Source organism: Salarias fasciatus, chromosome 22 (genome assembly GCF_902148845.1).
Source record: "Salarias fasciatus chromosome 22, fSalaFa1.1, whole genome shotgun sequence".
Lineage (NCBI taxonomy): Eukaryota > Metazoa > Chordata > Actinopteri > Blenniiformes > Blenniidae > Salarias > Salarias fasciatus.
In genome coordinates, this window is record NC_043765.1 from 15,451,912 (window position 1) to 15,473,902 (window position 21,991).

A 21,991-nucleotide genomic window follows, 5' to 3' on the forward strand; every position below is an offset into this window, starting at 1 on the left:
AAATGTACAATCTTGTTTACGAAACTTTAGCAAAAAACTAGTTGAACTAATTGTCAATATGAGCTGAACTCACAAAGAAGTACGTTAAAAAAAAAAAAAATCAACTCGTCATTTTTTAAATTATAGACCCGGCAACTTTTGCAAGTTTCTTTGCAAAAAACCAATTAAATTATTAAAAAGCATTTAAAATGAGCAATTTTGTGTCAATGTGCAGTTAAACTAATTACCGCAGGACGGCTGCTCATTAGACGAAAGTGAACGGCTGTGTGTTTTTTGGTCACATGGAAAAATGCAGTAAAATTATACTGAATGAAGCATTTCAATCCATGTAACTCTGAATGAAGTGAAGAAGGTACAGACTTAACGCGGGTCATTCTCTTGTTTGATTCATCACAAATTTTTTAGACTGTTATAATTTCATGAGAATTTGTAAATCAAATGTTTCAAGAATCAGATCCTCATGTTCCATTGTCCTTTTTATGGTTGAAATTGTTAAAAATCTGATCTGTGATCTGGATCCATGTAAGACTGGGGGCTCTGTGAGACATTATCAGTGTTTTCCTGAACAGGCAGCCACAGGTGACATCCCAACGCAGCCCCCTCGTAGTCTTGTTATAACTTTTATTTCAAGTTTCCCCCGTTTCTTTGACTCAGTTTACTATTTTATGCATTATGAAGTTGAAGTGAAGAAAGTGGTTGCAAAGAAGCTCTGAGTTTGTCCCTGAGGGTGTGAAAGCGAGTCAGAGTTGATGCTTGGCCTCTGCTGCTGTCCGGCCTCTGATTGGACGGCTCTCATGTGGTTACCATGACAACTTCGGTTAACATTCCCCTCTGCACGCCAGTGCTGCAAAAGCATTCCTTCAAACACACTTCGGCCCTGAGTTTGGCTTCACACACCTCTCTTTTTGTCTCTGTCTCTCTCTCTCTCTCTCTCTCTCACACACACACACACACACACACACACACACACACACACGCGCACGCACACACACACACACACACACACACACACACACACACACACACACACACACACACACACACACACACACTTTGAATGACAGACGTTCACTTTCTAGGGATCAAATGGTTATTAGTTCAGGTAATTAAAACATATTCAAAAAAATATTGCGTGAGCTGACAGACTGTGTCTACAGCGTGCCAGAACTCCTGTGTCACACATGCACGCCCACACACGCACACACACACACACACACACACACACACACATTCACCTGCAGTAGTTTGTCATTTGCCATGACAAGAGTACACTTCTGTCAGACTTATTAACATTTCTTGTAACATTTCCAGCAGAGACATGCAATTATGAAGGGCGTGACAGCCAGACTCTAATGTCACAAAACTGTTCTCTGTATTTGGACAATGTCAGTCGAGTGAGTTCGCAGCTCATCCATTCATTCTTAATTGCTCGATGTCCGAGAGCCACGACACGCCCCTGTTTCCACCCTGCACTGTGTTTAGAGCTAAATGCATTGTTGTCTGATTGTGGGAGGATAGTTTATTAGGCTATGGCGAGTTTTTCTACAGCTACATACACACCTCACAAAAATGTATTTCTTCTTATAGAAGCCATCCTACCTGAAGATCCATCATATATAAAATATCTTTGGCACACATGTACAGAAGAATCCCAACTTCATGTACATATATGGTAAAAGATGAAGTATAAATATAAGGAACGTGGACACATGTTTTTACACATGCACTGAATATGAAGACTTTTGAAAGGTTTTATTATACTGTGGTGTTGCATGTGTTTAATAGAGATTCCTCTCTTGTGAGAACCAACGTGAAACTGACAGACAAGGACACTGTAATGCTGGAAGGTTGGTGTTGGCAGAAGTTGACGGTGACAGCTTCATTACAGTCTGTTACAAAGAATTTGATACAGAAATAAATCCTCACTGTATAAACTCAACTGTGTATTTACATTATTCTCGTGTGTAGATTAAGGTGATATAATTGTTAGTTAATTTCAGAATATTGTTTCTACTCGGGATGACTTTTTATGCAACATTTAGCGAAGACTATTGCGGTTGTTGTATTCGAATGGCACTTCTTGTTGCCTTTAAGTGTTGCGTCATGATTGACACTGTGGTTTGCTCATATGTGCATGTCCCAAAAAAAAAACAAACAAATAACTGGTTTGCATGTCCCGTCCACACCCTGACCTGGCACCATGCCCACTGAGACACTCCAACTGTGTTCCACTGCTTGATTGAGACACCAGAACAGATCAATCACTCAGCTCCATTTTCACCCAGCGTCGTGCAAGGTTAGCTGTTTGGAAAATAAAGAAGACATCTTGATGCAGATCTCCTTAGATTTCTATGCCCCTTACTAATGTGGCAGAAAATTCACAAAAACTGTGAGTAAAAATCAGTCTGTGGGTGCTGTTGGTTAACTAAGAGGAAAGTTATGAGACGAGTCATTGCACAACAGTGACACAACCTGCTGTCATGCATATTTACAGGCAAGAAAGATGAGTAAGTATCCTTCAATCCATCCTCTCTCTCTCTCTTTTATTTCAACCAGGATATCTATCTATCTATCTATCTATCTATCTATCTATCTATCTATCTATTCACCCATAAATCTATTGTCACAGCTATTATCTCATTATAGTAATTAGGTGAATCATAGCTGTTATCACTTGTCCACAGGTTCTTCAGATCTAGAGAGAGAGAGAGAGAGAGAGAGAGAGAGAGAGAGAGAGAGAGAGAGAGAGAGAGAGAGAGAGAGAGAGAGAGAGAGAGAGTTGGTATGAACAACTGAGTCAACTGCCAAAACATTAACTCATGGCAGAAGTCATAAATCTTTTTGTCTTTACAGCCTAACCTTTGAAAGACGGAGACATCCTGACGCCAAGGCTGCATGTGACAAACGCACACCTACGCATACATGTGTCTGCCCAAACTCTGTGGATATGTAACGCAAAAAAAAACACGACCGCACTCAAGTATGTGCTTACTCACATCTGCAAATTTACTCACGCATAGATGCACCATATCGTAGTCGCATATGAGCCGTTACAAGTTACAACTCAGTGGTCTCGCCACATATCAAATCCTCCAGAGTTGGGTCAGATCTGTTGTCTGATCATTCACTGGGGAAAAACCCTCAACGATTTCCTGCACAGTTATTTGTGCTTTTACAGTACATTAATTAAAGCAATTTGTATGAAGTTCTGAACAATTTTCTTCATGTTGTAAAACTTTTGAAATAAATTACATTTGTATGTTAAGCCTCAAATTTGCTGTTATGTTTTCCTTCAGTTATTTCAAGAGGTGGAAATGCACTTAAAAGACTAGAGTGTGACATTTAGGAAGCAAACTTGAATAACAGCATTACGCTAAATATGTTAAAGTGGTGAATAGTCAGTTGGAAAAAACATTGTTTGCTCAATAGCGTGTTGCCCACAATGACAACAACACCCGTCTGTTTGGTACTTCTGCTTTTAAGCACATGTTATTTTTAAAATCAAAAAAAAAAAAAAAAAAAAAACACCAGATGCTGCTGTGTTATGGAATCCTTCACAAAGATCAAAAAGTGACACATTGCAATTTAAATGGACAAATGAATAATGTTTCACAACTAATGTACTTTAACATCGTGTTTTCTATTTGAAAATAATTAGAAATTGTGACATTTCTGGTTACTCAATACTCAAAGAAGGATGACTTCATGACTGTCAAACATTAGAACTTATGGTAAGATCATAACGTTAAAACAAGTTTAAAGGTTTTACAGCCTGTTTTATCTCATTAACATTAGCACAGTGAAAATAGTTCTGCATTTCTATTCAGAAATAACATCGTCTCTCTCATTTTGAAATGTATAATAACAGCTTTTTACACTGAGATATTTTTCTTCTGCTTTCAATGCAAAATGATTTTATATGTGCCAATTTTTTTATTTCATGAATTAAAGTTCTAATTCATCTTCACTTTCATCTACTTTTTCATTTGCTTTTTTAAGAAAAAATACAGTCTTGGCTTTTTGGGTGAACTGTAAAGCAGTTCAGAACCTCAAAATCAGGGTGAAAATAAACCTCCTTAAAATATATATTTATGCCTTATAAGTAAGACTTCTGTCAGTCAATAACCCAGCACAAACACATATTCACTAACAAACCGCCTGTTTTGATAATTCAACCTTGTCACTGTACTCCGAAGCCATTACATCAGGTCAACTGCAGCATGAAATGATGAATCCACTTGTCTTCGATGACATCTCAAACATTATCCCGGTCCAGTTAACAGGATTCAATCAGTGTGAGACATTTCCTTCTTAGACAAAGGAGACTGTGGCGGTACTTACTTTACCATAGTAGTTACTTTTAAATCAGACTGAGTGGCGTGTAAGACTCAGGCTCAGACACCAAAGAGGTTAAATTATTTTTCAGGAAAAATCAACACAGTCACACGCAAACACAACAGGTTTGTATTAAAAAGCAGCTAAAATATTTGAGTAGCAATGTGTTGCATGTACTCAGACAACACACCTCTTATTTATACAGTCACATCCAGTAGCATAAATCAATCAGTTGATAAATGGATTAAAAAACATGCACAAGCTTGCAACAAAACTATAGTTGATGAATGCATTAGTTGCAACCTTTTGTTTACAATGACATGGTTGCTAATTTTCTGTACCAGTTAAACATGGATTGGAAGCATTTTCTCAAAGATGTATGTTGTTGGACAGATATTGATGAGTCACTGAGCAAACTGATCATTTTGCATGTGGTGGCTAAGAAGATGGCTCCATGCTTTGAAGTGTATGATTGAGAATTAAATCATGCGTTCTGATCTGTGATGGATATGATTACAGTGCAAATACAGACATTTAATTGCTGACTAAAGGTGTACAATCTCCTTAAAATCAGAGAATGATGTTGTGAACGATCAACTAGTTTAGTTAGTTGTTTGAAAAATAAACAATATTTAAAAGTAGAGGGACCTGAATGATGTGCCCATGGCATGGCCGTTCCTCACTGCTGTGTACCTTTATTTATAACACTAAAAGAATGATTTACTGTACAATTTTGAGAGTTGTGGATTATTTATTGATTCACTGAATCCCTACGCATGAGTAATGTAGCATTACAACAAATGTATTGATTATACTTGGAATATACCAATCGGAGATATATGAAACACGGAATGCCACATAATTATTCATATTTTCTCTATTTATGACAGAGCTGAACTTTGAATCAATTATCCTCATTATTTATTTCTCTACTCTCGAGTGATTAACTTTATCCTTCACTAATCTATAAGGACAAATAAGGCAAAAAACAGTACTAATGTGAGAGCTGAGCGTGTAGTTTGACGTGAAGAAGTAAAAGTTCACCTGAAACAGGTGTAGGTGTACTTTATATGGAATCCCAGCTGGTGTGTGGCGCCCTCTAGCGGCTACATCCAGAACTTCTACACCAGCAAACACGTATGCCTCGTGCCCTTTTCTCCTAAAATTGCAGGTACAATAATTTATTCACTGCTCATAATGAGTTGGTTTTACTGAGATATAATGCATGTAGAATTTACCAAGTTTCTAAGACACTCAATATATTGCAAAATGTTTAAGGTGGTTTAATAAAAATTGATGTAAAGGAATCTCACTATAACATACAAACAGGCCAGAATGGGAATTATCTCAATGTTTACAGTTATTCTTCTTTATAAGAGCCTGTTCTCCACCACTCCTCTCCATTCCAGCATGCATACAAACACAGGCTACACCCCTTCAACAGACCAGAGCTCGTTGCCTAGCAACGCGCTGCAGAGTGGCCCAGGGGGCGGGAACCAGGCAGGCGGCTTCCGCAGTAATTACAGCGCGCGAGGGGGTATGTATGTATGTTTCTGGGCCACCTCAGGTGCGTGCGTGCGTGCGTTCGTGTGTGTGTGTGTGTGTTTCATTTTTCATACAGTCTCACGCACATGCTTCTGAAGAGAAATGTGCAAGCATGGAAACACTTCTGAATGAAGTTATGACCTTTTTAAATATATATTGTTAATGTGAAAACTTTTAACCCACTTCATCAGTTTTTGCTTAATAAGACCAAATCAGTGTCTTTTTTAATGCCATCCTGTCTGTGTGTGTGTTTCCCCTCAGTGCATTTGACTGACAGTCTATAAACCTAAATATTCCCCCTGTGTGCTGGAGGCATATCCTCCGTTGGCTGGCTGCTAATGATGTTTTCTACTCGGTGAACTGGGGCTGTCAAGACAGGACTGGAGAAACCCTTCCTGGGACCAAATGTGCATCAACACTTTGCTTGGTTTGCTGAATTTAGAGTATGATCTCCTTTTGGGACACGGAAATAGTTTTTTTGTCACACGAGTGGGAGACCACAATTCTGTTCCAGCTTGTTGCACAAGCAAAACAAAACAAAAAAAAACTTTTGTGCATTTGCCACCACTGCATGAAAAAACAGTTTCAGTTGTGTTACTGGCTGCCCATCTCCTGCTGAACACGGAGTTCATTTCTAATGTCTTTACCACTCATCACTCAGTTATTCTTTAGACAAAATATAGCATGCAGGTTATTTAAGTCATTATTTCATATGCATCGACTTCATGTTCATTTCTTACTTTGACTACAGTCACGTAAAGCAGGATTATGTGGACTGGTGAGGAGATACTGACAATGAATATTAATTGGTAAGTTACAAAGACTTTCCTACAAGTTATAGCTATTATTGAGATAATATTTTTCAAAAGACAAAAACGATTCACCACCATTTTCTCAAGTAAAAGACTGTTAGGTGTTTGCTAACGTGTGATGAAAAGTTCCAAACCAATATGAATTAGATTTATTGTAATAAAACCACAATATTTATCAATTTAAAAGCTGACATTGCCTTTTTTTTTTTGCTCATTATTGAAGAAGGAAACTTGAAATCAAGTTTCTGTGTGCTCCCATATATATATGTATTTTTTTTAAAAACTGAAATTTAAAAACAGTGTTCAAAGTAATGAAGGGACCAACTGTGCATCTGCCATCCTTTGTCCCTCTCAGGGTCAGGGTGTCGGAGCCCAGTGCAGCTGGGATGAGCAAACTATAACACAATTCTACAGTTAACCTCAAGTGCATAGTTTTGGGGAGTCAGAGGACAATGGGCCCCCTGTGGAGAATATGCAAACACAACACAAAACCTTCCCCAACCATACTCAAACTGGTGACCTTCTAGGAGAGGAAGTGCTCACCACTACTTTTCAGATCACAAACCCTCAAAAGGTTTTGACAAGTTTTTGCTTTATTATGTCTCATTACCTATTTATACGGTATTATTTAACAGCACAGAAGTAAATTCTCTTTTCACTGTGCAATGGTGTACATTCACACCTAGATGTAGAGCTTTATGGAGTTTTCATTAAAGTTGACTTGACTAGGAGAGACAAGGACAAGGCAAATTAAGGTATGATATTGTGAAGTACCATTGTTAAGTTGTTTTTTTAAGTTAGTGTTTATTTTCTTGTAATACAAATTAAAAAAAATTAAGTGCTTTCTTTAATAAAAAAAAAGGAACTGCAGTTCTCGAACACGAACACGAACACACACACACACACACACACACACACACACACACACACACACACACACACACACACACACACACACACACACACACACACACACACACACACACACACACACACCGCCCTTTCCCGTTCGCCCAACCCCCCATAACACAGAAGTCACCGCCCCTCCCTCTCGCTCTCACAGCAACATGACTACCACCGCGGCCGCCGCGGAGCATCATGGGAAGTGCAGTTCTGGCCGCCCTAGCGGGCTCGGGAAGGCGAGGCCTCACCAAAATACAACTCCCATCTCGACCCTCGCACGCCGAGCCCCGTCGTCCAATCTGAATAAGTGGGAGGAGCGCGTCCGCCCACAAAAGCCACGGCTATCTCCCGTGTCTCCCCCTTTAAAAAAATCAATTGAGCACGAAAAAAAGGGAATACGCTCAAAATACAAACACTGGTGACGGTTGGGTTTCGGCGCGCGACGGACGGCGACGAGGCGTCCTCGCGACGTGTGGCGACAGGAGCGGCGGTGACAGGCAGGAGCAGCGAGGAGGGTGTTGTCCTGATGCTTAAATGGAAGTGGGTGGGCCTCTACGGTCACACACTGCCAAGTTCTCTGTGGATATCAATCTGACAAGCGCCAATTTGCTCGTTTATGGACTGTCTGTCCGTTAAAAGGAGCGTACAACGGGGCAGAGGAGCGTCCGACGGACCGGGGACGGTCACCGCGCTCTCCGTTGTTTCCGTTATTTGGAGCTGCTTGATTGTGCTGGCGCTTGGCACCGCCCTTCCTGGCCGGTGGGTGGTTTCGTCAAACGGGCAGATCCGCCACGGCCCAGAAGCCGAACATATAGGCCGTCCTCCGCCTCCGTACCCGGCCGGCCTTCTACCGTGAACTACACCCTCTCGGTATATTAATGCGTTATGAGTGGTAGGTACCCTCCCCCCTCTCCCTCTCCGTCTCCACCCCTCTTCCCCTCTCTCTCTCTCTCTGCCAGTCTGACAGATAGGAGGCTCCATGCCCCCTTTGATATTGATGATGAGGTTACTGATTTTTCCTCTGCATTCATTGATCACCTGTGTGGGGACGTGTCTGCTGGATGCTTGGCTTTTCTTGACCGTGCCTGCACGGGACTCCACAGTACTGAGCAACACTCATGAGATATAACAACAGCAGGTGATATTCTAACACTTTGTCCTCCTTTTCACAGACTCGAAGAAGGAATCATCTGGAACTGAAGGAGGGAAAGCATCTAAAAGGGGGAAAAGTTCTGGATCGCAGGTAAAGGGAAAGAAATTAAGAGTTTGTTATAGTTCATTACTTTTTGCTTTGCCTGAAGGCCAAAAATGTGCTCCCTCCCTCGCTCCCTCCCTCCCTGCCAGCCAGCCAGACACCTCTGGGGGCGTTTCTCTTGTGAATTCACTTCCTGCTTCTGTGCAGCCCTGTGGTGAGCCAACCCAGAGTCTCATGAATAGGCTGTCACACTTCAGCCGCAGCACTTTTGAATTGTCTGTCTGCATTATGATCACAATAATTTAATTCTCCGAATGGATTTATTCCAAAGACCTGCAGCACTGTGGTATGGGGCCCTGCAACTATGGACCTTCTATTTTTAGCAGGTTGTATTATTTTTAAGCCAAGCAGTTATTCTGAACCGGATCTTTTGTTGTTAAATGTGTATGACAATCCTTCTTCCTATGTTATGTCCCATGCTTAGTGAGGTTGTTGCAACAATCTAGGCTGTTGAATGTGCTGTCTTGAGAGGTGTTTGGCATTAAAAATTTGCTTGCGACCTAGTTCCTTTGAAAGGGAGGAGAGAGAGAGAGAGAGAAGGCGGCATTTTCTTCCAGTGTTCTCAGAAAAGAGAAATGTGGTTCTCACACGCCCACCCACTCGCTTCCTGTAATACCGCCCACTTCCACTGACAGCTCTCTCTCTTTCCCTCAGCTTTTAGTGTTTCTTTTTTCTGCACCATGTTTTTCTCCACCCCTCGCTGTTTTACTCTTGCTCTTCCTCGCTTTAAATCCTTCCTTGTGTAAGCTGCCTCCTTATTCTTGATCTCCTTTTACTTACATGCACTTATTTTGTTTGTCTGTGTGTGTTTATAATCCTTGATTTCTTCTTTTCCCTTCCCCTTGTCACTCCTTCTCTGACCGTTTTTCTCTCCACCCCTCCCTTTCATTCCTCCCCCACCGTCGTTTGTACTCCAGGATTCCTCTCAGCCCTCTCCGTTAGCTCTGCTAGCGGCTACCTGCAGTAAAATCGGAGGGCAGGGGGGTGCTGAGGGGGCCCAGGCCCAAGCAGGAGCCCAGCAGATCCAGGTTCAAGCCGGTCAGATCCAGTTGCAGGCAGGTCAGCTCCAAGGTCAGATAGTGGTGGACGCAGCTGGGGGTCAGACCCTGGTGCCCCAGCAGCTGGAACTGGTCCCAGCTCAGTTCACGGGGAACGGCTGGCAGATCATCACTGCAGCCCCCACCATGGCCAAGGAGAACACCAGTCAACCTGTTGCTGTGACGGTTGCCACCACTTTAGCGAACGACAGCTCACCTGTTGGACGCAAGGTAAGGAAGTTGGAGGGAGTCTGGAGGAAAACTTTTCTTTTTTTGAAAAGTCACTTTTTTTTGTGCATTTAAATGAATTGCTGCTTCTTTTCTGTTGCACAGGTGAAGGCAGTAGGTGGGACCAACAGCGTTGCAGCCAGTCAGCAGCAGCAGCAGCAGCAGCAGTTCCAGATCATTCAGGTTCAGAACCTGCCCAACGCTGGGGGAGGTGTCCAGTATCAGGTCATACCTCATCTGCAGACCGCAGATGGACAGCAGATCCATATCAGCCCTCAGACTGCCTCCATCGGGGGTCTGCCTGAACAAGTTCAGCTAATACAAACCCCAAGTTCAGGCCAGACCCAGGCTATCCTCCAACCAGCCAACCAGCAGGCCATCTTGACAAGTACAGCCAATCAGACGGTCCCGTTGCAGATCCGTCCTGCACAGTCTTTTCCGCTTCAGCTGCAGACTCTGCAAGGCTCCCAAACGCCTGTTATGACCACAGTTCCCATAAACCTTGGTGGTATGACCCTGGCTTTGCCCGTGATAAACAACGTAGCGGGGAGCGGAGCTGTGCAGCTGATCCAATCGGCGGACGGCACGTTCTCTGTTGCTAACGGCAACCAACTGGTGACAACAGCAGTGCCTGGAGCTACTCCTCCTACACCTGGTTCTGGATCAACAACAGCAGTACCCGAGGGTGAGAGCGTGCCTGACGCGGCTCAAGTGGTCTCTGCCGGATCAGAGGGTGGATCATCGGAAGCCCAGGTGCAGAGCAGCGAGGCAGACTCTCAAAGCCAGAACCAAGCCAACGGTCTGCAGAGTCAGACAGACACAGCGGGAGCCATTCAGCAGGTGATCGTGGGCCAGGTGGGGCACCAGTTGGTGCAACAGATCCAGCTGCAGCCCCAGACTCAGAGTCCGGGTCAGGCTCAGGGCCAGCAGCAACCTCAGCACATTCAGACGCTCCAGCTGGCCCCAGGACAAACCCTGCAGCCCATTCAGGCCTTCCAGAACCCAGCCCAGGTCCTTATCCGTACTCCAACCCTGTCCCCCTCCGGGCAGATCACCTGGCAGACGCTGCAGCTGCCCGGAGGAGTCTCCCTGCAGGGCGGCCTCGGAACAGCTGTGCCACAGCAGCTGACGCTGGCCCCGGTGGCCGGCGGCACAACAGTAGGGAGCGGAGGCCTGGTCTCCCTGAGCGGAGCGCCTCTGACTCTGAGCGCAGCTCAGATCAACCCGGGATCCGGGGTACAGACGGTCAGCATCGCAGGACTGGGCACAGCTGGGGTTCAGGTGCAGGGCGTGCCCCTCACCATCACCGGTCTACAGGGTAAGGATACCTCGACAGGCACAGTGCTGTTATAGCTGTGTTGTGATCACTCACTGACTCCCAAATATGTGCAGACAGAACAGCAGTGTTTATTTCCTGTGGTTTAAGCTTCAAATTTTCTCAGTTTTGTATATCTCTTCATTGATAAATGTCTCAGTCAACTTTGATTAGTATAAATTTGTCCTGCTCTGCTATTTTCACATAATGTGATTGATGCCAGTATTAGAGCCATTTAGCTTTTTCCCCCCAGCATCTTTCACTTTCCTACCATACTTGATTTAAATACAAACATTTACTTAGTGTCAATCATTTTCCATCACCTTTCAGGTCAAACACAGGGTCAGGATGGGGTCAAAGTTCAGTCGTCTCCTGTGACCGTCACTGTAGGCAATGTGGCGTCAGGTTCATCCATGAGTCCGGACCAGCTGGGCTCCGTTCAGAGTTCTTCGGACCAGGAGGGGCCGCCCAGCAAGAGGCTTCGACGTGTCGCCTGCTCGTGTCCAAACTGCAGAGACGGAGAGGGCAGGTATGAAGGCATTACAAACACATAGTGCACTGCATCGGAAAACATGTCGTCAATGGGGAAATGAATGACTCTGCCTTACATTTATAATGTGACTCTTAACCAAAACTGCAGAGGAAACTGTTTCGGTATTGTTCGCTCTGAGCCCACAGCTGTGTCAATTACTCAAAATAAAGAAACTTGAACTGAAATGTACCACATAAAATATTGCAAGCCCATTTGACGCATCCACCCCTCCCCACCTGTCGCTCGCCGCTAATTCTTGCGTGTGCTGCAGGAACAGTGGGGACCCCACAAAGAAAAAACAGCACATCTGCCATATGGAAGGCTGTGGGAAGGTTTATGGCAAGACGTCCCACCTGAGGGCTCACCTGCGCTGGCACACCGGTGAGAGGCCGTTTGTCTGTAACTGGATCTTCTGTGGCAAGAGGTTCACCCGGAGCGACGAGCTGCAGAGACACCGGAGAACGCATACAGGTAGGACGCAACATGGACCGGGGGGGGGGGATATGCACGTTCACTCGTGTTGTGGGTCAGAGTGGTAGGAAATCTCTCTGTGGTTCCAGCTCTGACTGTGAATATTATATCAGCCTCACCACACACTGATGTTTGGCATTGTAATTAAAAAGCTGTGGCGGAGATCAGAATGGAGACGGTAATGTAGGAGACTGGCTCAGGCCTCGGTGTCGTAAAATGTTGTAAACAGACTTAGATCTCTCGTTTAAATATACTTAATTACATAATTGCTTATCTTTCTTTTATTATTTTCCATAACCTGAAGCATTATAAAAGTAATGATTTCTTTTTTTTCCCCTCTAACTCCGGATAATTAATTTCTGCAATTGTCCGTCTTCTCTCCCTCAGGGGAAAAACGCTTCGAGTGTCCCGAATGCTCCAAGCGCTTCATGCGCAGCGACCACCTTTCCAAGCACATCAAGACGCACCAGAACAAGAAGAGCGGCGCCGCGGTGGCAATCATCACCACCGACGACATGGAGGAAGACGCCCCGGAAGGCCTGGAAGCCTCCCCGCAGATCGTGGCCGTCGCCACCCTCTCACGTGACTCTGACCCCGCCACACCCACCACCTCCAATCACCTAGAGGAGGAGGAGGAGGAAGAGGAAGAGTTTGAATAGGTGAATGCCTCGTGCGTGCACGCAGAGGGCCGACTTCCTGTTTTTTTGGAGGTCTTTGCAGGGACTGTTTGGGTGTGTTGTTTTTTTTTTTCTCTCTCTCTCTCTTATTTTGAAATTGCTTATAGAGATGGACTTAAGAGACAAAACGATGGGATGGACAGAAACCGAAGAAAGCTTCACAATCTAGAAAAAAAACTAACATATAACAAAAATTTAGACAGAATGTATAAAAGATTAGTTTGGCATTTATAAAAAAAAAAAACTCGATTATGATAATTCCATATGCGGTGGGGAAATGAAACGTAAGAAGATGAGCACAAGACAGGGACACCTGCTGAATCAAACCATCCGCGATTGAGAGACGTTTTCCTAACTGCAGCAGAATCTAACTCTATGCACAAAGTTGTGTTCCTGTTTCAACCTGTCAGACAGCGCTGAGGGTCAATCATGGTACAAGGCTGTTACCGAGCAGTGACAGCTGGGACAGTCTGGGGACGGCGTGTGCGAATGTGTGTGCGAGTGTGTGCGTATGTATGTAAAAGCAATAGCTGTTGGAATGGCTGTGCGTTCCCCTGCTGTCCCGCGGAGGATCTACCTAATTTGAGTTTTATTTATGGTTCCGGTTTCAGGTTCAGTGCTCAGATCAGATTCAGGGGTTGATTCCTGTGTGACCAGTCGACGAATAAACTATTCTTGAATATGATGATGGATCATTTTAAGGAAATTTAAAAAAAGAAAAAAAGAAAAAATGAGAGTAGAAAAAAAAGCACATATATGGAGATTTATAAATAATGCATTCCTATTGAGGCGAAGTGGCCATTAAAAAAAAAAAAAGGTTTCTATAGAGAAAAACAATCTAGCTTTCTACAACTTTGTTTGTGTTAGTGAAAGCAATACTATAATGACAATCCTAGTGAAACCATGTTTACATTGTCAGGGGGGCGGCGTTTTCTCTGTTAATAGGACAAGCCAGTTCACTCTAACCTTCTAGGGAAGACATTGGAGCACAGTGCTGTCATCTTCACTAACCAGCTTACTGAACAGGCGCCTCACGGTCGCACCGACGTCCCTGCTGCCGCAGCTCCAGCCAGTGCGCCATACGACCCTCTCCAACACTGTGAGGTGGCCGGTTTTGTCGGACGGCACTGTCGTCACTGATGCTGCTCTCCGTCCTCTGGTGACAGCCCCCCCCGTTTCCCCCCCCAACCGCTAATCCCGTAACGTGACCGACGTACCACAATTGCCTTAACACAAGCTGTTGTACGGAGGGAACTTCAGGCCGAGGTGGACGGAGAGGCGGAAGAGGAGGTGGAGGGAGGGAGGGGGGGGGTCATGACCCAGAGAGCAGAGCACGGCGCAGGCAGGCGGGGGTCAGATCAGGGTGAGCAGATCTGCGGGCGGGAGCGGGGTCAGGCCGTTTTGCTATGTGGATATTCCGAGATGTTTCCTGGTGATGTTGCTCTGTGTTAGTTCAGTGCGTACATTCTTTTTAAATTAAGGAAAAAAAAAAATCTTTATTTTGAAGAATTTATCAATCGTTTCAGTCCTACCACCCCCCCCCCCCCCCCCCCCTCCCCGGTATGTTAACACACACAGGACTCCACTGTGTATGGCTAATTTATTATTTATCCTTGATTTGTAAGATTTGCCTTTTACTGGATTCGTATTTGTGTGCGTTGATTCTGAGGTTGTGTACAGCATGTTTCAGTTTTTTGCCGTAGTGCTGCTTCTCTCTTCTTTACTATTTGTGCTTCTCTTTTCTTTTTTCTACGTCCGATCATTGCTGTTAATTTCTTTTTTTTTTCTCTTTGCGCCATAACGTGTTTTTAGAGAAAAATAAATAACAAAAAAAAAAAAAGAGGAAGAAAGCAAAAAAAAAGTTAATATTGTTTAAAAAGGATGATACCAAACAGATTTAGATGTTTTTGGTAATATTTTGTGTGACAACCGACTTTTTGTTTTCTTTGATATTTTGTAGTGACATCTCATTTGTAAATCTTTTTCTAAAAGATGTTTGTCCGTCTCCATGACATTTGATAATGGGTTTTTGCCGGGTTAGCCTCAAAGGCTCCAGTTTATCAATATTTTTAAAACTGGTTTGTACAAATGTGTTATGTCGAAATTGAGAAGAAAAAAAAATTTAAGCATAAAACATGCTTTGCCTGCATAACACTTGACAATAAAGTGATTCTTCAAGTGGGACTTGAGTTTGGATGTCGCAATAACTTGTTGCCGACACACAGTAGTTATTAAAACTTCCTTAAATGCAACCCTCTTATCTTTGATACCTCTTCAAAAAGCTGATCTCAGCTATGAGACTTGATTTTCCACTAAAATGACGAATCCCATACGGACAGTTTATAAACAGATGTGGCTCCCCACAACAGTGACGAACACACACACACTGGAACTCGTCCCGCCTCCTCGTCCCTGGGCTTTCTGTCAGCTGTGTTGTGACTGCAGTGATGGAGCATCGGCCCTCCCTGAGGGAACAATTACAGCTCCCAGTATTTCTCCCTTTTCTCTTCATCTCAGCCGAAGCAGCGGAGATCAGACTTGTGGCCACAAGAGTCACAAGACCCGAGTGTTACTGCTAGCGCTAAGCCGCAACCGAATAAAAATGTCACCAGGCAGCTTCCTCTCCTCACACTGCTGAGTAATAGTACCTGGTGAGGATCCGGCGACCTCTGCTCGACCTCTGACCGTGCTGGGATCTGCCCCGCGGCCGAGGCTCCTGCTCATTATGTAAGACCGGCTGACCTGTCCGCGGTCACCTCGGGGGGGTCAGGGCCCACGACGGCAGACACACAGCAACTGCAAACACACAGTACACGCAGGCTGGCTGTCCTGACGCACGCCGGGCTTCGTTTCCTCTGCGGGAGCGTCGAGAAATACTTAATCGAGCGTCCATTAGCCAACACGCCATGTGGAGCCACGTCTGCCTTCAAGAAATAAACGAGCAGGATCATTTAAACAAAAGTGTGGTTTATTAACATTTACAGTGAACTGACAGGAATGCAGCGAAGTTTCTCAGATTTAGTGAAGAATTTTGTATAAAACCCTCGTTTGTATCTGCAGCACAATTAAAAACATTTTCCCAAGAAAAAAACAAAACAAAAAAAAACACCAACCACCATTCCCAACAAAATACAAAACTTAAAACTACGCATGTCTGCGTCGATGACGCAGCCTAAAAATCAGGATATAATTACATACATAAAACGTTGAACATTTTTAACGGTGACATCAAAACAACCTAAAAATTGGTCTAAACCTAAAAATGTGCGTTAAAACAGTTTCTACAGTACTGTGCAGCAGGGAGCAGCGCCTCCTCTCCGGTCTCTTCTGAGGACTTCACCGCAACTCTTTCTGAATACTGAAAACAAAACAGACGCAAGACGCAGAACATGAGGCCGTGTGGGAGAAATCTGGCTGCTTAACGGACGCCCCCGCAGGTCCAGACAGGTTCCCACCTCTCCAAATACTCGTGGACGTTGTCGTGGCCGTTGAAGCGAGCCAAGCCCACCAGGATGCCGGTGGCGCAGCGGCCCTCCCTCTTACGACACAGGCTGCAGTTACACACGCCTCTGCAGAGCGGACAGGACCAGCTCTGCCGGGAAAAACACAAACGGAATGAATGAAAGAATGAATGAATGGAGGGACGATGGGCGTTCTGAGATCGCCGCGTGACGGCTGGAAGACTGACCGGGTCGAGCAGAACAGTGCGCACGTCCTCTCCGTAGCGGTTCTTCAGGCACGGCCCGCAGAACTGGCCTTTGGACCCGAAGCAGAAGCCGCTGCGACACACCGTCTTGGTGTCCAGAGTCTTCTGCCTGCACTGGTGGCAGGAGCTGCCCTGGAGGACGAGGCACACACGGTGAAGAGACGTCACAGAGGAGGAAACAGCGACGAAACAGCAGCTGGTGAGACTCACATTCTCTTTGTCCCAGATCTTGTCTTTGCTGCGGTAGGCGATGTTCTCCAGGTCTTCTTCTGTGATCTCGTCCACAGACTTCACCACCTGCCGGCTCCTCCTGCCGTAACTCTTCCTCTTCCACGTTTTCTTCTGCTGATCAACCATTTCCTCGTCAATCTGCAAAGTTTCAACCAACAGCTTCACGCCACACGCCTGCAATAATCTTTCCTAAAGAGTTCAACGCGCTGCATCTCGTACCGCCACCAGACGTTTCAGGTCTACGATCCGGGGGCCGGAGGGTTTCCGGGTGGTCTCGCTCTTCTCCTCCACCGCAAAGTTCTCAGGAGGACGGGCTTTGCGGGACGGGTTCCTCCTTTCGGACACGGCGCCGGCGTCGAGCTTGCGTTTGCGTGGCGTCACCTTCTCTGAAGCCCGTCTTTTCTTCTGCGGAGTGAAAACTGAGTCAGCACATCTGACGAGGAAGAGAAGCAATGTGCACGTTGGACTGCTTACAGTGAATTTCTCAGTCAATATAAACAGATGTCTTATTTTAAAAAACAGTGTCTCCACCTTGTGTCTAAGCCACTGAGAAGAACCCAGTACTGCAAAGGTACACCTAATAAAGTGTTTTAGTTTATATAAAAACTGTTAAAAAGGCACTATGGAGATGTTTTGATTCACAGAAGTGCAAAGAAATTCTCTACAACACACATGCTATGTGCAAATAAAGTAATGTCTTTTGGCTTTTTATGCGATCGTCCACCTCAAACATCAGACGACAAACAGGAAAAACTCACTGCATTTATCTCAGAAAAATAAAACATTTCCTCGTTTTGCCAATAGAGGGCAGTGTTTTAGTGTCAATTCAGTCATTTTCTCCATTGAAGCACAGGGAACTCAAGCAAAACCACACTCCCAGTATCTGGTTAACAAAGAGATGATCTTCATCCAACACAAAAAAAAAAAAAACAACTGCAAGTTAAATATCTGTTCAAACCTTTCTGCAGTTTATAAATTCAATATTGCAGTATTAGGAGCAGCGATTTTCCCTACACCTGGATCTGAAGCAGAAAAATGTCAAACAGACAATACTTCAAACAAACAATAAAAAAGAGGCTCTTGTGTGTTGTTGAGAGTTTAGGAGGGAGACGTTCTCACCTGAGGGGTGGACGGCAGCGTCAGGTCAGCCATGGTGTCCAGATCAGCGAACAGCTTCGCCAGCTGAAAGCAAAGAGAGGAAGGAGGTCAGGAATCTGACGAGGAGAAGGTCGAGGTGTGAGAGAGCGGGACTGAAGGGGTTCTTCACCATGGCCTTGTTCTCCTGGATGTTCTTGTCTCGTTTCTTCAAGCTCTGATACAGAACCTCCTCGCCGTCGTCCTCCTCTTCCTCCTTGTCCTCCTCTTCATCCTCCTGCTGCTGCTGCTGCTTCTTCTTCGTCGGCCCCCGACATGCTCTCTTTGAACGAGGGTTTTCTTTTACAGGTTTTTTAGCGTTTTTCTTAGGTGCTTCCTGTTTAGGAGTTTTCATGGGAAACCTAGGATGTGAAAAAAGATTTTAAGTTATTTATGACTGTCATATTTCGACTGATTTGTTTTGGGTGTTTCAATAGTTCCGACTATTTAACCCCTCTAAAAGGAAAAAAAATCACTCAACAGGTGAATAAACAGAGATAATCTGTATCTAGAGCATGTCCGACTGAATTGTCTTTATATTTCTGCTTTGCTGTAATTCAAGATTACCTCCATTAGGACAACGTGAACAGGCAGAAAAAAGTCCTGATTTCACCTCAGTGCATTTTCACCTTTTCAAAACCGAAGCAACTCTTTTCCAGTCAGTTTCTCCTTAAGACACAGAATCCTGCTCACCTTATGGCCACTAGGAGACTCCTCCTCCTCTTCGATGGCGGTCCCGCCTCTCCATCCGAGTAGAAGCCTGTGTCCACGTCGCTGTCGTCCTCCGAGTCCAAAACCTGAAGAATCCAGGGAGAACAAAGCGCCACGTTCACGAGCAGACCGAGCAGAGGACAACAGTCCAATGAAATGGCTTGGTTAGATTTGAATTCCTCGGCACGCTTGGTGAATAACTGATAATAAAGGGCTTCATACCTTGGTTTTGAGCTGCTTGTTTGAACACCTCATGTTTTCTTCTTCATTCTCGCTGAAGCCTTCGAAGTCCTCCTCGCTGTCCGACTGGCTGAACAGACGGGCCAGCTCAGCGGTGATAAACTTCGATTTGAAACATGGAGCCTGTTGGGAGAAGTATAGTTTTAGTGGAATTAATTAGTTCTATCAAAAATGTATACTGCATTTTTTATGCAAGTCGGTACCAAACACAGCGACAGAAACAGTGATAATATGTGACAAGACAAAGACAGGGCAACAGTCAACGCATGAAAACCATTTAAAAAAACATTTGAAAGATAAACCTGAGTCATTATTGGAATTTTGTGTACAAATCATTGAATAGTGTAGTTCAAGATGAATAATAAGAGAAGAAATCAGGAGAAACGACAAATCAAAACAAGATAAAATACTAATATAAGCAAAATAAATGCATAAATTAAATGCATGAAAGCTGTGGATGGTTTCTCGCAAGCTTCTGTCTACACGTCTCAATATTCTACCATGCTCCACAGCTCGTCCTGCATTTCCAAATATTTACATTCGTATTTAATATCTACAGCTATGTGGACAATGATGATAGTGTGGCGAGAGGTAGAGGCATGCCCAACAAGTTTGTGGCTGGAAGGTCAAAGGTCAAGAAGGGCATCAGGCTGCACTTGAACAGTACAATGTGCATTTACAACTCTGGGCCCGACTATAAAGGCGGCAGACAGAAAAAAATACCTTCACACTGATATGTTTTCTACGCCAGAGGGAGCCCCATTCGCTCTTTAGATATCTGTCACAGCTGAGTGAAAGTAGTGAGAGAAATACAGCCTGCTTGAACAGAACTGCAGCTGGTTGTAAATTTATCTTTCTGTGACTAGGGCGACAAACCGAATCGAAGCAGAGCGCGCTGTTATCGCCACAGACCTTCTGAACCCGGCAGAACACAGTCATTTATTAAAAATGACAGGACCAAGTGGAAAAGGAACGGACACTTAACTCCTGCAGTTTACTGATATGGGACGTGCTTCCTCTTTGTTTGGGTTCCCACAGACCCCAATGCTGCATACCAGACCATCGGTATTAACTCTTTAAAGAGCCAACGATGTGCTTGAAATATAATGCGAGACATCATTTCCATTAAACTTCTGGGACCTTTTTAGTGTTAACTTCAAAAATCAAAACCGTAGGTATCCATTAGGTGTACTGATGCACTGACGAGGAGGAATGGATGCTTTCAACATCATTTTATGTGGGAGTTCTATGAATAATAAGGACAATTATTTTAAACCAGCATCAAACTCGTGTACAGTATTGTACAACTGTAATTAGAGTGTAAAAGCGAGTGTTTCAATGAACTCAATCCATGAAAAAGAAGTGTATCTTTAATCATCCTCTTCAGCTTAAGGCACAGATTGAACTCCTTATATACACCTGTTGACATTTATAAAAATGTTTGCATTTCTCTGTTTATATGGCATTTATACACTCACGTAAGTTCATCATTCAATAGTGAGGATGAATCTTGAGACTGGAGACTAACATGAAGCGCATGGTTATGAAGCACATTTGAACAAATACACAAATGCACATCTTTCAACAAAAGAGTTTTTCACTATTTCATCAATTCTGGGATGTTGGTGGGAGTATCTGAAGAACCAAAACACAGAAGGTAGATAACCAAGTCAGCGTTTTTTGAATCCTGCTCCCCTTTCACGGGAAAAGTCTGGATTAAGGCTGGCATTCACACCAATGGGAAACCAACACAAACAAAAATTGGGGTAATATATGTCAGAAAGTCCCATTTCAGCTACTTTTTTTTTTTGGAAATAATACTATATACAGCAGGACAGTTGTACTGAATAGCATGCAGTACATTATTTGCACTAATCCAGAGATAATATGACTAATTTACACATTGTTTTATTAGAAACGTGATAAACTGTTTACTGTTAAGCAGTTCTGTGTACATATTGTGTTATGCATTTACTCTTGAACTGTAAAACGCATATACTGTTATTTATAGTTGATCTACTTATGTATATAACACTTTGATCATATTTAATTGAGTCTTTGTAAATGATTACTAGACTGTGTGGACCAAGGCTGTAAAGAATCACCCACTGGGATGAATAAGTATTCCTTTTCATTCTAGTCTTTTTGTAAGTACCATCTTTTAACATATTTGTGTGTGTAAACGGCACAAGAGGCTGTTTTTCACTGGTTTTGTAAAAGTGGAGTATCCTGAGATGACACTCCTCAACTCCCACCATGTTTCTGTGATGGCTTTGACCCAAATATCCCTGAATGAAGACACGAACCCAACCACGTGTACTGCAACAAGGTCAAAACAAAAGAGAGGAGAAAACTTAATCATCTGGCAGTACAGTCAAAAATGATCTTATTTAGAAAATACAGCATCTTCTTTCAGAGTTGATACATAAAGGTTTGGTTGAAGCAGTGATTGTTAGATGCTGTGGTACATCTTCATTAATAAAACACGACAGGAATAAAGTATTTTCAGGTGTATCTAATTGCTTTTTCCAACTTACCTTCGTCGTCAGGGTCATTTCCCCGAGTTTTGTATTAAATTTCTGTCCCAACAGAAAGTTTTAGCTTGAGGTAAACAGATTTTCCGTCAATGTGTTTGTCCCTGTGTTAAAGAGTACCGTCTCTTTTCATCCCCCCCGGCTCTGTGCACAATGGTACGGCCCAATCTTTCGCGCGAAAATGGCAGATGGGCGTGTCTAAGCAGTCGTTCACCCCACGACGTCACGTACGATTCACCCGCCCACATTCCCTCCCTCCAGGAAGACCGAGGTGTCTCCTCAGAAAGTATAATTCCTGCAATCACAAGAAACTTCTTTTATAGAA

General features: G+C 43.9%; 2 protein-coding genes across 4 annotated transcripts; one reads left to right on the forward strand and one right to left on the reverse strand.

The window, feature by feature from the left end:
* The first annotated feature begins 7,908 nt into the window (after positions 1-7,908).
* sp4 (sp4 transcription factor) lies at positions 7,909-15,242 on the forward strand. Of its 3 annotated transcripts, none has more exons than XM_030120622.1 (7): positions 7,909-8,487; positions 8,768-8,838; positions 9,768-10,118; positions 10,221-11,433; positions 11,761-11,959; positions 12,234-12,433; positions 12,821-15,242. In XM_030120622.1, exons 1-7 carry the CDS (start codon positions 8,481-8,483, stop codon positions 13,090-13,092), a joined length of 2,313 nt encoding a protein of 770 aa, XP_029976482.1. In that variant the 5' UTR covers positions 7,909-8,480; the 3' UTR covers positions 13,093-15,242. The 3 variants fall into 3 exon arrangements, with proteins under 3 accessions (XP_029976482.1, XP_029976483.1, XP_029976484.1); XM_030120623.1 differs by having other exon boundaries at positions 12,240-12,433; XM_030120624.1 differs by lacking the exons at positions 7,909-8,487; positions 8,768-8,838 and adding an exon at positions 9,188-9,592.
* A 1,021-nt stretch (positions 15,243-16,263) lies between these two features.
* On the reverse strand, positions 16,264-21,804 carry LOC115409693 (cell division cycle-associated 7-like protein). Its single transcript, XM_030120961.1, has 10 exons — positions 21,670-21,804; positions 19,115-19,255; positions 18,875-18,978; positions 18,315-18,543; positions 18,167-18,229; positions 17,267-17,452; positions 17,027-17,185; positions 16,799-16,948; positions 16,566-16,702; positions 16,264-16,468 (listed from the first exon to the last, which is right to left on the reverse strand). Exons 1-10 carry the CDS (start codon positions 21,685-21,687, stop codon positions 16,447-16,449), a joined length of 1,209 nt encoding a protein of 402 aa, XP_029976821.1. The 5' UTR covers positions 21,688-21,804; the 3' UTR covers positions 16,264-16,446.
* Positions 21,805-21,991: the final 187 nt, after the last annotated feature.

Bases quoted from the DNA above. Each gene is read 5' to 3' on its own strand.
- sp4 (XM_030120622.1), top strand. The intron at 10,119-10,220 runs GTAAGGAAGTTG...TCTGTTGCACAG, and splicing joins GCTCACCTGTTGGACGCAAG to GTGAAGGCAGTAGGTGGGAC. The intron at 11,434-11,760 runs GTAAGGATACCT...ATCACCTTTCAG, and splicing joins CACCATCACCGGTCTACAGG to GTCAAACACAGGGTCAGGAT.
- LOC115409693 (XM_030120961.1), bottom strand. The intron at 18,230-18,314 runs GTGAAGAACCCC...CTTTGCTTTCAG, and splicing joins TCCAGGAGAACAAGGCCATG to CTGGCGAAGCTGTTCGCTGA. The intron at 16,469-16,565 runs GTGGGAACCTGT...TTTTGTTTTCAG, and splicing joins GTCCACGAGTATTTGGAGAG to TATTCAGAAAGAGTTGCGGT.